Here is a 14,500-nt window from a genome sequence, read left to right on the forward strand (position 1 = left end):
GCCTGTGCTGCCCTCCCCTGCAGGGGTAGGGCCTGCTTGGGTGGGAGGCAGAAGAGGACCTTGTTGCCCAGCTGTGTCCTTCAGGCAGGCAGGGGCAAGGCCAGAGGCAGAGCAGCTGCCCTGAGCCTTCCCTCTGCCAGCTGCAAGTGACCTTGGTGGCTGCAACCTGCAGTGGCACTGGGGAGGAGCACATCCTGAGTGTGGGCAGAGAGGCAGGAGGGGCAGGGTCCCCATTTGGAACCTTTCCCCTCTGCTGGGAGGGAGAAGAGCTTCTGGGGAAGGACCTTGAAGCATGGCCACAACCTCAGCTCCTGGCTCTGTTCACACAGTCAGTGGTGGCCAGCACCAAGCTCTTGGCTTGGCCTGGAATTCTCTGACCTGGTACCTTTCCATCCCTGCTGGAGCTGCACTGGAGGCACCCCAGGCCTGTGTCACCTCTCCTGTCACCATGTGTCAGCTCCTCCCCTAGCTGGGAGAGGATTCTGGTAGTGCCCATGGAGCTGTGCTGAGCTGGGCTCATATCCTGAGCTGGGCTCATATCCTGAGCTGCTCTGGGCTGCCCTGCTCTGGGCTGCCCTGCTCTGCATGCCCAAAGCTTCAGGTCCTTGCTGTGCCCCCAGCTGATGTGGGGTTGTGCAGTTCCTGGCTCTGGAGTGAGCTCTCTGCTGTCCTTCACATCTGGAGTGGCAGTGGGGCCAAACCCACAGCCCTTCCACATCTGGAGTGGCAGTGGGGCCAGACCTTGAACCCTTCCACCTTCAACTTCAGCAGTGCCCTGGAGTGCCTTGGGGGTGGAGAATGTCTCAGGCTGGGGAGGATGTTCTGAGTGTCCCTTGCACTGTGAACCATCCTCAGGTCCTGAGGTGACCCAGCATGGACCTGGCCCCTCAGCTCTGGGTCCCCTCAGCTCTGGGTCCCCATGGCTGGGCACTGCCTCATCTCTCACTCTGCTTCTCCTGCCCCCTGCAGATTTGGGGTGGAGGCTGTGCTGGAGTGGCCATCCCAAGCTGCCCCCCACCCCCATTTCTGTGCCCCCTCAGACACATTCCCACCAGCTTTGTGCCCAGGGCTGCAGCATTTCCAGCTGTGGCACAGAGGTTTCCTGGTAGATGGCCTCGTGCTGGACATCCCTCCTGTTCCTGCCTGGAGTGGTGCTGAGCCTGTGACCAGCACCAGCTGAGTTCCATGTCCTGTCCCTGCTGCTTTCAGCTCTGCTTTGTGTCCCCAGCCTGGAGGAATGGCCAGAGCTGGGCAAGATGAACTCGGGGCTGAGAGGAGCATGGGGGGAAGAGCTCCAGCCATGCCCAGCCACAGCTGCACCCCTGTGGGTGGTTAGGAGCTCGAGGGAGGTCACTGGAAGGGCTCCAGCCATGCCCAGCCACAGCAGGGACTGAGCTGGCTGCTGGGGGCAGCTGCAGAGCCCAGGCCAGAGCTCCCAGTTAGATCAGCTGGCACAGACCAGGCAGCACCATACTGGAGTTGTGCCAGTGGTGGCTGCTGCACAGACACAGGATGCTCCCCATGCAGGGTGAGCCTGGAGGGAGCTCAGTGGACAACAGCAGGAGGGTGCCTCCCCGCGTGCCCTCTGGCTGCCCCCTCCCTGCTTCTCACTGTCTTTGATGTTCTTCACCTTCAGCCTGCAGGGCTGCCCAGGGACACCTCAGCAGAGCAGCTTCAGAGCCAGCTTCCATCTGAGCCTGAGGGAGGAGGAGCAGAGGAAGTCTGCAGTGAGAGATTCTCTGCCCCAGGGTCCCTGCTGTGGCACAGGTGGAGCTGGCACCCTGCTGGCTTCACACCTGGCTGCTGCTGCTTCCTCTGTGTCCTTAGCAGAGCTCTCTGGCTGCTGGACTCCTGTGCTGCAGCTGCTGCAAGAGTTGCTCTCCCACACGATACTGGAATTTGGGCTGCCTCTGGAAAATCCTTTTTACCAGTATTTGACACACAGGAGGGCAAGGGAGGGGGACAGGATCTGCTTTGTCCCCTGGGTTATGGGAATAAAGAGTTTGCAACCCAAAGGAAGTGTTTGGCCTTTAGTAAGCTGTGAGCTGCCCAAATGCTGCAACCCCTGGGCACAGAGCATGGCAGGGGAGGGAGAGGCTGGCTTGGCCCAACAGGGGGCCCCTGCCTGAGCCTGGGGGGGTGAGGAGGAGAACAGGAAGCAGAAGCAAGGCTCAGGTGCCCCACAGGAGGACACAGAGCTGCAGCTGGCAGTGAGGGGAAGGAGGGTCTGTTGGTGGTGGGTGGTACCAAAAGGAACCAGCCAAGGAGGGGCACAGCACAGGAGGCAGCTGGGTGACACTCAGAGAACAGGATGGGTAGGAAGGGACCTTAAAGCTCATCCAGCTCCAGCCCCCTCCCAGGGGCAGGGACACCTCCCACCAGCCCAGGCTGCTCAGGGCCTCATCCAGCCTGGCCTGGAACACCTTCAGGGACAGCCACAGCCTCCCTGGGCAACCTGTGCCAGTGCCTCCCCACCCTCACTGCCAAGAATTTCTTCCTCCTCTCCAGTCTCACTCTCCTCTCTCCCAGCTCAAAGCCATTGTTCCTCATCCTGGCACTCCCAGCCCTTGCTACAAGTCCCTCCCCAAGCTCTCCTGGAGCCCTTCAGGTACTGGAGGGCTGCTCTGAGGTCTCCCTGGAGCCTTTTCTTCTCCAGCCTGTCCCCACAGGGGAGGCTCTCCAGCCTCTGATCAGCTCTCTGGCCTCCTCTGGACCTTCTCCAGCAGCTCCAGGTCCTTCTTGTGCTGAGGGCCCCAGAACTGAAGGCAGTGCTGCAGGTGGGGTCTGAACAGAGGGCAGAATCCCCTCCCTGTGCTGCTGCTCTCCCTGGCCTGGATGCAGCCCAGCACAGGGCTGGCTCTGGGCTGCCAGTGACCATTGCTGGCTCCTGTCAAGCTCTTGGTCTCCTGCACACAGGGAGCTGTGTGGTGGCAGCTGCCTCACCTTGGGGAGGATCTTCACAGGGGTACAGGACTCAGCTCCTCAGGCTTCCTGAGGTGGGGGAGCGTGGAGGCAGCTGGAATCCAGGAGGAAAGTCCTGCATAGGGACCCACGGAGGCGGGGGCTGGGGGGTGGGGTTCTTTCCCGTTTGCTGAGAAGGGATTGGAAAGGAGCAGGGACTTGCAGAGGAGGAGGCACCAGCAGGGAGTGGGGGGCTGGGCAGACCCTGGCTGCTCCAGGGGTTTGTGGAGCTCAGGGCCCCCAGCCCTGCCCTGACCACGACCCAGGGAGCCAGAGGGCAGCAGGACAGGGCAGGACAAGGCAGCCTTAGTGGTGCCTGGTGGGCGCAGATGGGGACCCCACACGTGACCCCCTGCCAGCAGTTCACTCACAGCCACGTGTGCTCACTCACACCCCCTCCCCCTGTGCTGTTCCCCACACAGAGCCCTGGCAGCACAAGCAGCTCAGCACCACCCCCAGAGCTCCGTGTGCGCAGCAGCCCCTGGGCAGTGATGCTCAGAGCTCTCTGCCCCAGGACAGGAGTGGCAGAGGCAGCTGGGGCAAAGGGGCAGAAGGAGCCAGGGGGCACAGATGAGGTTAGAGCCAGGGCCAAAGGGCAGAGGCGCAGGAGCTGGGGGCAGGCAGCCTCCAGCCCCCCCCCAGCAGCACTCTGGCAGAGCAGGCAAGCAAGCCAGACCCCCTGCAGGCAGAGCAAAGGGGCAGGAGGCAGCCCCAGGGCCCTGTGATGATGTCAGAAGAGGAGGAAGGCAGACTGGAGGCCAGGGCAGGAGGAACGGCCAGGCCCAGGCAGCCCCAGCGCCAGGGTCCCCCAGGGGAAGGCAAGAAGCAGGCAAAGGAGCTCGGAAGAGCCAAAGAACCAAAACTTTACTGAACATAAACAGGGGAGGTAGGGATGAGGGAGGGTGTGGGAACCGCGGCATAAATGGGGGGGTGATGGGAACAGGGGTGGGAAGCGATCCACGAGAGTAGGGGGCAGGAAGGACGGGAGTGGGACGCGGGGGACCGGCGTGGCAAACGGGACGGGAGGAATGGGACAGTTCCAGTGCTGAACTGGGAATGAACAGAAAGCAGGGGCCAAAAGGGGGAGTGTGGGGCTGCAGGAAGGAGGGGGCAGAGCTCCCAAACCAAGGGAGAAGTTTGGCAGCAGGAGAGGGAGCTTGGAACGGGGCCAGGGGTGCGGAAGCCCTCACAGTAAGAGCTTCAGTGGTTGGAGGTAGGAAGCAGGAAGGCTGCTGCCAAGTGCTGGGAACACTTTGGTCACCCTCTTGCTGTGCTGCCTGCTCAGAGGGCCTGAAGGATGTGCTGGGGCTGCAAAAAGAGGAGAGAAGGGTCTGAGGTAGCTCTAGGGTGGAAGCAGCAAAGCCAGGTCCTCTCCTGAGGCACATCCAGGCACTGGCAGCTCCCTTCCCTATTGCCCTCCCCCAAGCTGTGGCTGCAGCCACCCCACCCAGCACCAAACATTCCCATGCCAGGTGTTGTCCTCTCCCCTGGCACGGGGCTGGCACAGCAGCAGTTTGCAGCCTGCCCCGGGGCAGGGCTCTCTCCTGGCAGAGTGGTTCCCAGTGCAGCCTCACCTGGGATGCAGAGGACGTGGCAGCTCTGTGCCTGCCGCTCCGGAGCTGGGGGATGCGGCTCCGATGCCCTCCCCCGAGGGGGCAAATGACTCTGGGAAAGGCAAAGAGGCCATTTGAAACCAGCCAGGCTCAGGGCAGAGGCCTCACTGCAGCCCAGAGGCCACAGGCAAGCTGCAAGTGCAGGGCTGGGGCTGGGCCCACAGTGGGGATCACAAGCAGCTGCTGGCAGCTCTCTCACCTCTCCTCTGCCTTCTGCTTCAGGGCAGATGCTCTGGAGACCACAGGGATCCTGGGCACAGAGGTGCCTGTGTGAAGCATGCCAGGTTAGAGGTCCTGCAGACAAGGAAGAGATGGTTAGTGCCAGAGGGAAATCATGACTGCCCACTGGCATGGGGCTGGCAGGCAACTGGGCCAGGGCAGCACTTGCTTGAGCACTGAGAGGGCATCCTGCTGGTTGAGGAGGCCCTGGATGTGCTCCCTGTCAGGGGGCTCCAGTCCCCTGCAGCCCAAGGGCCCAGGGCTGCTGGCTGAGGCTGGCACCCTGCAGACCTTGTAGGTGAGATTGAGGTCATGGCCTGGGGGCTCAGGCAGGGCACAGCCGTTCTGAGCAGCCACCGGCGCCAGGGGCAGGCGGCTCTGGGGGAGCCTCCCCGGGCACAGCCTGGAGCTGCAGGGCCAGGCTGGCAGGGACACAGGGGGTGCTGGGGCTGCAGCTGGAGGGCAGGGGCTGGTGAGGCTACCCGCTGCCCTGGCAGCCTCTGCTTGCTCCCCACTTCTGCACTGGCGTTTCACCCCTGGGGAGAGGCTGCAGGGAGATGCCAGCTGGGAAGGAGTTGGCAGCTCAGGGGACCTCCTCCTCTTCTTAATGGGGCTGAGAGCCAGCACCGTGGCACTGTTGAGCGGAGCCAGGTGCTGGGAGCCGTGCAGGGGAGAGCTCATCATAGGGACACCAGGCACAGCCACAGAGGTCTCGGCTAAAGGAGCAGACAAGACACCAAGTCACCTCCCTGGCACCCCCAAGCCCCAGGGCATCCCCCTCTGACCCCCACCACACTCAGCTCTTTGCTGTGGGTGCTGCCAAACCACATCAAACCCAAGCACAAGAGCCAGCACAAACAATCCTGGTCCCAGAGCAAGTGCCCCATGGCAGTGCAGGACCTGTGCCCACAGCTGGCAGCTGCCCCCCAACACTCTCCACTCCTGCAGCAGAGCCTGAGACAGAAGGGAGAGCACAAACCTGGATCCTCAGCACCACAGCCCTGCTGGCTCCTCTGGGCTGGGCTGGCCCTGCTGACCTCTGCAGCCCTCCCTGGAGATGAGGCCTGCTCCTGGCTTGCAGCAGCCTCCTGCTGGGCCAGGGGCTCCAGTTCCTCAGGGGCCACATCAGCAGCAAGGAAGCTGCCATCCTTGTGCAGGGACTGCTGCTTTGGGGAGAAGCTCAGCACAGCAGCTACAGCCCTGGGACAGAGAGAGACAGAGCCAAGAAGCAGCAAGGTGGTGAACCTCAGCCACTGGCACCAAGGACAGGCTCAGCACCACCAGCAGCAGCACCTCTGAGACCCCTTCTCAGCTGAGACACAACCTGGGGGTGAGCTCTAGGGCAGGCAAGCTTGGAGGCTGAGAGCTCCCCAGGCTGGTCCTGGAGAAGCTGAGCTGGGAGGTCACCTGTTGGCTACAAGGCACCAAAGAGCAGCCCCAGGGTTCTGCTGGGCCTCAGGCACACATCAAAGGCATTCCTCCCTCAGGGGCCCTTCCACAAGAGCTTCCTTCTGCCAGGACACTGGGGCAGAGACAGCAGCAGCTGGTGCCAGGGCAACACCTCAGGGAGCAGAGGCAGCAGGAAGGACCTCGTGGAGGCAGCTTCAGGACTAACAAGAGGCACTTCAGGCTCTCAGTTGCTGTGCCTGGAAAGCTTCCTTGCTGCCATTGCCAGGAGAGATTATCCCATGGGATAGGATCCCTAGGAGCCAAATCCCACTTGACGGGCAGGCAGTCAGCTGTAAGCAAAGACCTGGAGCCTCTGCCACCTCCAGCAGCCTCATGGGGGCTACACACCCCAGGAAGGTTGAAAGTCTGTGTACTCTGAGCAGCCAAGAGGAAGTGGCACCTGGAGGTGGCACAAGGACACTCACCCCTCTGGCTGGCTGTCACTCAAGCCCTGCAGAAGGAGGCCTGGTTCCTTTGGGTCCTGCTGGAGATCTGCCTGCTGGGTTGCTATGGGAGACATTTCCTCTGGAGCCTGGAGCAAGCAGCCAAGAGCAGCATTAGGCCATATCTGAGCTGAGGTTGGGCCCCAAGCTGCCCATTCCCTGGGGGAGGTTCAGAGGTTTCTCTGGCAGTCCACAGCCCAGCACATGCTGAGCCAAGAGCTCCCAGAGCAGCTGAGCTCCTGCCCTCTCCCAGCTTGCCCAGTGGAGCCCAGGAAGGGATCTGAGCTCCCTGCTGGGTCCCACTCACTCAGCAGGCCAAGGCCAAGCCCTCCTCTCACCTCCTCCAAGCCCAGCTGCAGTGGAACAGGACTCCCAGCTGCCAGCTCCTGCTGCTCTCCATCGCTCTGGAGGTGCAGGCACCTCTTAGGGACAGCTTCCTCCAACCTACAGAAGTCACAGAAGCAGCTCCTGAGCCAGAGCAGCCCCTCTGGGGAAGCCATCCCTTGACCTCCAAAGTGTGGGGATGGAGCCAAAGGAAGATTTGGCCTTCATCACCAGCCAGGACCAAACTCTGCAAGCTCCTTGCCATGGGGGACAGCAAGATGTCAGGCCAGGCTCCATCCCTCCTCCCCACCAGCCTCACCTGGGCAGCTCCAATGGGCTGGAGGGGAGGGGAGGCAGCAGCACTGGCACCTGGCTCTCTGACCTGCGGGCAGCATCCTCATAGGCACGGAGCTTGGCCTGCAGCTCTGCCACTGTGAGCAAGGGGCAGCCATGGCTCAGACCATGCCCTGAGCTCCAGCAGCAGCTCAGGAGGCTGTGTGCCAGGCAAAGCAGAGCTGCAGACAGAGCCCAGCCCTGCCCAGCAGCAGCTCACACATCACAACATATGGACAGTCATGGGAGTCCAGGCTGAGCAGGTTGCTCTTCAGCTGCAGAGAGAGGGAGGAGCAGAGCTTAGAGCAGCACTGGGGCAGCTCCTTGCCCTCTGCTGAGGCTGGGGCAGGGCAGTTCCTCATCCTCCTCTGGGCTGATGGGGCTGGAGGGGTGGCACAGGCTGTCTGCAGCTTGAGTCTCTGTGAAGGACCCTGGGGCCTCCCCCTGTCCCTGAGGGGCTGGGGGCAGTGCAGCTGCAGAAGGGAGGCACCACCAAGCCACACCCCTCTGGCCCAGGCTCCTTCCCAGCCAGCCCCAGCAGCTGCCAGCCGTGGGGCAGAGCAGCACAAGGCGAGGTGCTCACCGAGACCTTGATCTCCTTGGCCCTGCTGGCATACTTGAGGGTGTGGTAGGTGTCCTGGTAGGACAGCAGCGAGGGGCTGAGGGCAGCCAGCATGAGGGTGCGGCAGTTGCTGCCGATGGAGTCCTTCAGCAGCCGCGTCAGCTTGCTGTCCCGGTAGGGGATGTGGCTGTGCTTGCTCTGCCCAACACACCAAGGCTCTGCTCAGCTGCTGGCCCTCGGGCCCTCAGCTGCCAGCCCTGGCCATGCTCCCCCCACGGCACCTCTCCCGGCCCAGGCTGCTGCCCTCAGCGCCCCGGCAGGACCGTCCCTTGGGGACAGCACTCGGGGCCCCTCAGCAGCAGCCTTACCTTGGCCTCAGCCAGCGCCTTGATGACGCTGAGCAGGGCCAGCAGCGAGCGGTTGATGTTGGCTCCCTCCCGCAGCCGCTCACCCCTGGTGTTGGCCACCAAAGCTTGCTCCGAGCCTGCCAGGTCAACCAAGCTCATCTTGGCCACCTGCACAGCCCCACTGAGGCCACCAGCACAGTCCTGCTGCTTCACGTAGACCTGGCAGGGTAGAGACAGGGCAGGCTGCAGCTCCACAAGGCACGTGGCCTTGCAGCTTGCAGCTGCAGCAGCAGGAACCCTGGCATGCCAGTCCTGGCACAGCATCGCTCCCTACCCCCTTCTGGGCACAAGTGCCGAGGGATGCCCCAAGCACCACCTCTCACCTGGAGGACAGCATGGGAGCGGGAAGAGGAGGCGTTGGCATCCGTGGGATGCTGCGTCCGGTTCCTGCTGCCACTCAGCAGCATCTGCAGGAGCTGCTCTGCGGAGCTGGGCTGGCAGAGAGCAGGCAGAAGGCAGGGATCAGCGCAGCCCCAGCACGGGCACCGAGCAGCCGCTCCCCGAGCGGCCACAGGGACACAGGCTGAGGCCTCCTGCAGCTCTGCAGGGCTCCTCTCGCCTCGGCCTCACCTTTGCTGCCAGCCAGCAGCCACCCAGCTGGCACCCCGGGGTACCCACAGACCCTTCCTGGGTCCCCCCATGCCCTCTGGCACACCCGGGGCGGGAGCAGTGCTGCCCACACCTTGTGCCTGCTTCCAGACCCACCTGGTGGAAGGAGAGACCCTGGACCACAGCTCCTTTCTTGGGATCCTCACGGATGGTCAGAGGGCCCTTGGGCTCCAGCAGGTCATGGATCTGCTCGTTGTAGACCTGGAGCAGGTGACTCCAGGTCAGGCTGAGGGTTGGCTCCCCAAAGGGCAGCAGGCAGAGGAGCTTTGGCCCCCAGGGCCACGGTCAGCCTGGTGCCCACCTGTGGGGGGTTGAAGTTACCCCCCAGCCGATGTGGAGAATTGCCCCTCAAAATAAATTGCCAGACTTAGCTCAGTTTGGGATGGAAGCAAACAGAGCTCTATTTACAAGCAAACTCAACTCCAGCAATAGGAAATGCAATCAATAGGTACAAATATGTGCAAGAGAGATTTACAGTTTATAAACAACACAAACTCCTCAGAGCCCTCCCCCCCCCGCCGCCAGACAGATCCAGGGGACCTGTTCACCTCCAGCAACTCCAGGTCAGGCTGAAGGTTGGTTCCCCAAAGGGCAGCAGGCAGAGGAGCTTTGGGCCCCAGGGCCACGCTCAGCACCTCAGCCCACTCAACAGCACCTCGGGCACCTGGTGCCAGCAAGAGCAGCTGAAGGTGCCCTACAGGCAGAGCACAGCTCAGGAGGCTTTACCAGCAAGGCACTGAGCCACTGCTCCTCCAAAGCCCTTGGAGCCAGGAAGCCCTCCTTGCCCTGTGGACCTCAGCAAATTCCCCCAGATCCAGATGGGACAGGCCAGCAGCACCAGCTCAGCAAACTGGCTGGGGGAGCCTGCTTCCAGTCTGGGGCACAGCTGGGCACTGGGCACAGCTGGCAGCACAGGGTGCTCCTGGCACTACAACCCCAGATCTCAGACCTGGTGGCCTGGCAGCAGGAGGGGCACAGCCGGGCACAGCCTACCTCCTGGAAGGGGACCAGGACCTCGTAGCTCTTCTCCTCCTTCCTAGCCTCAAGCCTCTTGTACAGCTCCACCATGGTGAGGTAGATGATGCCAGGGCTCTTCTCCGAGCCCAGCATGGTGTAGGTTTTGCCTGCTCCTGTTGCACCGTAGGCAAACACTAGGAGGAGAAAGGGAGGAGCTTTGAGAGCAGCGCTAATTAACAGAGCACTGCGTGGCACGATCCCAGCTCTGCCTGAGCTAGAAACGCCCCTGGGGACACAGCCCCAAAGCTAACTACTGCTATGGGGCACTGCTGCCTCCCACTCAGGTCCTTGTCCAGCAAGATCCCCAGGTCCCTCTGCACGAGGCTGCTCCCCAAGCCTGCACAGGACCCCCAGGGGATGCCACCCCACATGCAGGACTTTGCACTCATCCAAGGGTGTCTCTGCCCTCTTCTTGCTGGCCTGCTCCCTGCCTGCTCCCAGAGCCCTCAGAAGACAGCTCCATGGCAGCACTGGCCCTGTCCTGACCACACTTTGTCATGGCCCCAGCTTGGTGCCACCAAGTTGCAGGCTTTATCTTTTTGCAGTGCTGCTGTATCCCCACTGCTGCCACAACTGCTCAGGGCTTCTGAGATCAACCCACAGCTGTGCTGAGCCCAGCCAGACCAGGGGCAGAGGGGGCAGGAGCTCCTGCAAGGCCCAAAGGAGGGTGCTGGCTCTCACCAGAGCAGTTGTAACCATCGAGGACGGTGTCGACCATGCCACGGGTGGTGTGCTGGAACACCTCCTCCTGTGTGTCCTGCTCAGCAAACACCCGGTCGAAGATGAACTTCTGATGTTTCCCTGGGTTCTTGGTCCGGCGAGCAGGGAGCACACAGCTGGAGGGACCAGCAGACTCCTCAGGGTCGAACACGAGGGTGTGATGGTCGACGACCCTCAGCAGCGGGGGCTGCATGGCTGCCTCGCTGGGGGCAAGGGGTCGCACTCGCACCATGACGGCCACGGTGCCCTCCTGGGGGGGGAGGAACCGGCGCCATGGCGGCGACCACGACACAGGACTAAGGGCACTGCCCTTAGGGTCCGCGCAGCACTGCTCCAAGGAAAGCACTGGCTGAAGAACACCGCAGAACACAACTCCGGGCTCGAAAGTCCTGAGGGTGCACTCTGAGAAGAAAAAAGGGTCAGGCAGGGAGGGGAAGCGCTGGAGGGGAAGCCTGAGGCTGGGCAATGCCTTTACCTCCTCCAGCCCGGAGCCTGCTCCCGCGCCCTCCCTGTCCTAACCGCCGCCGGTGCCCCTAGAGCTGCCGTTAGAAACCCCCAGCCCTCCGCGTCCTCAGCGTCTGCAAGGACCCTCCCATCATCTTCGGGTCCCCACAACCACCTTAACGCTCCCACACCCACCGCGGGTCCCCAGAGCCCCGGCACAACCTGAGCCCTGATCTCCAACCCACTCCGGGATCCTAAGCCAACTTGGCCCCGGGCGCTTCCACCGCCGCCTCCCGCACACTCCCTCAGTCCCCGCACTCTCCCGCAGCCCTTGCACACTGCCCCTGGTGCCCGCAGCCGTCCCCTTCCCTCTGCCTTTCGGCAGCGGAGCGCCACTCACCGATGCTTCCGCCGCAGGGGCTCTCAAACAGTCCCGCCGACCACGCCCCCTGCGCTCATTGGTCAATTGCAGAGCAGAGCCTCCCATTGGCTCTTGAGCAACGCGAGCCCCACCCGCTGCCGCCCGCGAGCCCCGTCCCCGAGCCCCGCTTGCTCTCGCCCGGGGGTTTAGGACATACTTTTGTATAGCCCATGCTTCTTAGCTAAACAAAACTTTAGCTATGTAAAATCACAGGGGGATATTGATGTTTCACAGCAAGTCCTGGTCCTTCCTCTCCATACAAAGGTTATCTATCTAAGAATGACAGGAGTGTGGCAGGAGTTTGAAGAAAGTCCTGGTTTCGGATTGGTTTTCTTTTTTCTTCTGCTTTTCTTAAAACACCACCTGTCCTTTTTCAAACAGAGTCTGTCTGCCCCTGTCTGCATTCCAGCCAACTATAAGCAAAGGTAGTTACTTGCTGTTTCCATTCTCTTCTTCATCAGTTTTGTCCTTTCATTAAATGTAGTAGTTCCTTATCAACTCTGTTCTTTTATTAAACTCGGTAATTCTTTTTAGAGAATTTTCTGCTTATCAACTCCAAGGATTTTCTACTTATCAGCTGCCCCATCCCTGTCCCCCAAGGCTGCCCACACATCCCCAATGGCTCCTGTTCTCTGACCCCGGGGGCTGAGAACACTTTGGTCATCCTCTTGCTGTGCTGCCTGCTCAGAGGGCCTGAAAGATGTGCTGGGGCTGCAAAAAGAGGAGAGAAGGATCTGAGGCAGGTCTGGGGTCCAAGCAGCAAAGCCAGGTCCTCTCCTGAGGCACATCCAGGCACTGGCAGCTCCCTGCTCTATTGCTCTCCCCCAAGCTGTGGCACCCAGCACCAAACATTCCCATTCCAGGTATTGTCCTCTCCACTGGCATGGGGCTGGCACAGCAGCAGTTTGCAGCCTGCCCCAGGGCAGGTCCTGCTTGACCACAGTCACCATCACTGTGCCACAGCCTCCACCCCTGGGCATGAACAGCTCCTCAAGGATTTAGGGATCTGTATACCCACAGGGGTCATAGAAGGAAGTTGCCTGAGCAGCAAGAGACCTGGTTAGGAAAGCTAAAGCTCAGTTAGAATTCAATCTAGCCAGGGAGAGCGAGGGCAACAGGAACAATTTCTGTAGGTATATTAATGGTCCAAAGAAGCCTAGGGAAGGTGTGGGCCCCTCAGAAAGGAGAGAGGGGAGGGGAGCTGGTGACAAGTGCCATGGAGAAGACTGGGGTTCTCAGTGACTTTACCTCAGTCTTCACTGGCAAGGGCTCCAGCCACACTCCCATGGTAATGGAAGATAATGGCAGGGGCTGGAAGAAGGAACTGCCCATGGTGAGTGAAGATCTGGTTCATGACCCTCTGAAGAACCTGAAAGTGTTCAAGTCCTTGGGACCCAATGAGATACACCCACAGGTGCTAAGGGAGCTGGGGAGGAGGTTGCTAAACCACTCTCTCTTCTATTCCAAAAGTCCTGGCAGCCCAGGGAGGTCCCCACTGAGTGGAGAAAGGGAAGCATAATTCCCACTTTCAACAAGGGCAAGAAGGATGACCCAGGGAACTACAGACCAGGCAGTCTCACCTCTGTGCCTGGTAAGATCATGGAGCAGATCCTCCTGGAGGCACTGCTGAGGCAGAAGAATAAGGAAGAGGTGATTGGGTCCAATCAGGAGGGCTGCAGCAAGGGCAAATCCTGCCTGACAAACCTGCTGGCCTTCTGTGACAAGGTCACAACATTAATAGATGAAGGCTGAGCAACAGATGTCATTTACCTGGACCTGAGCAAAGGCTTTGACACTGTCCCACACCACAGCCTGGTCTCCAAGCTGGTGCAGTCTGGGGTTGATGGATGGACCATTGGGTGGATAAAGAACTGGCTTGATGGCTGCACCCAAAGAGTGGCTGTCAATGGCTCCATGTCCCAGTGGAGTCCCTCAGGGGTCAGTGCTGAGACCAGGCTTGTTGAATGTCTTTGTTGGTGCCATGGACAGTGACATTGAGGCAGCCTCAGCAAGTTCCCGATGACAGCAAGCTGTGTGGTACAGCTGAGAGCCAGAGGAAAGAGATCCATCCAGAGAGAGCTGGACAGGCTGGAGGGAAGGGATCCATGCAGAGGGACCTGGACAGGTTGCAGAGCTGGGCCCAAGCCAACCTCAAGAGGTTCAACAAGGCCAAGTGCAAGGTCCTGCAGCTGGGTCCGAGCAATGCCAGGCACTGATACAGGCTGGGCAGGGTCTGGCTTGAGAGAAGCCCTGAAGGAAAGGCCTTGGGGGTAATGGGGGATGAGAAGCTCAGCAGGAGCCAGCAGTGAGCACTTGCAGCCCAGAGAGCCAAGCAGAGCCTGGGCTGCAGCAAAAGAAGTGTGGCCAGCAGGGCCAGGGAGGGGATTCTCCCTCTCTGCTCCACTCTGCTGAGACCACAGCTGGAGCTCTGTGTAGAGTTCTAGAGCCTCTGTTCCAGGAAGGATCTGGAGGTACTGGAAGGTGCCCAGAGAAGGGCCATGAGGATGAGCAGAGGGCTGGAGCTGCTCTGGAGACAGCCTGAGAGAGTTGGGGTTGTTCAATCTGGAGAAGAAAAGGCTCTGAGGAGACCTTCTTGTGGCCTGTCTGGGACAACCAGAAAGCTGGGGAGGGAGTTTTTAGGGTGTCAGGGAGTGATAGGACTGGGGGGAGATGGAAAAAACTAGAAAGGGGTAGATTCAGGTTGGATGTTAGGAAGAAGTTCTTCCACTGAGGGTGGTGAGACACTGGCACAGGTTGGCCAGGGAGGAGGTGGAAGCCTCATCCCTGGAGGTTTTGAAGGCCAGGCTGGATGTAGCTGTGAGCAACCTGCTCTGGTGTGAGGTATTCCTGGCCATGGCAGGGGGGTTGGAACCGGCTGAGCGTTGAAGACCCTTCCAACCCTGACAATTCTGTGATTTCTCTTGGTGCAGCTCCTCCCCAGCCAGGCTCAAAGCACAGAAAGTTGCAGTGGTTACAGC

General features: G+C 60.9%; 1 protein-coding gene across 1 annotated transcript; it reads right to left on the minus strand.

Annotated features, from left to right (window-relative positions):
* Nucleotides 1-4,242: 4,242 nt before the first annotated feature.
* On the minus strand, nucleotides 4,243-11,588 carry KIF18B (kinesin family member 18B). The gene is made up of 13 exons (XM_054396438.1): nucleotides 11,366-11,588; nucleotides 10,619-11,059; nucleotides 9,914-10,071; nucleotides 9,017-9,121; nucleotides 8,635-8,745; nucleotides 8,273-8,470; nucleotides 7,926-8,102; nucleotides 7,533-7,617; nucleotides 7,329-7,440; nucleotides 7,024-7,129; nucleotides 6,668-6,774; nucleotides 4,536-4,626; nucleotides 4,243-4,269 (listed from the first exon to the last, which is right to left on the minus strand). The coding sequence occupies exons 1-13, from the start codon at nucleotides 11,586-11,588 to the stop codon at nucleotides 4,243-4,245; spliced, it is 1,941 nt and encodes a 646-aa protein (XP_054252413.1).
* Nucleotides 11,589-14,500: the final 2,912 nt, after the last annotated feature.

The sequence above is a fragment of the Indicator indicator genome, chromosome 37 (assembly GCF_027791375.1).
Source record: "Indicator indicator isolate 239-I01 chromosome 37, UM_Iind_1.1, whole genome shotgun sequence".
Lineage (NCBI taxonomy): Eukaryota > Metazoa > Chordata > Aves > Piciformes > Indicatoridae > Indicator > Indicator indicator.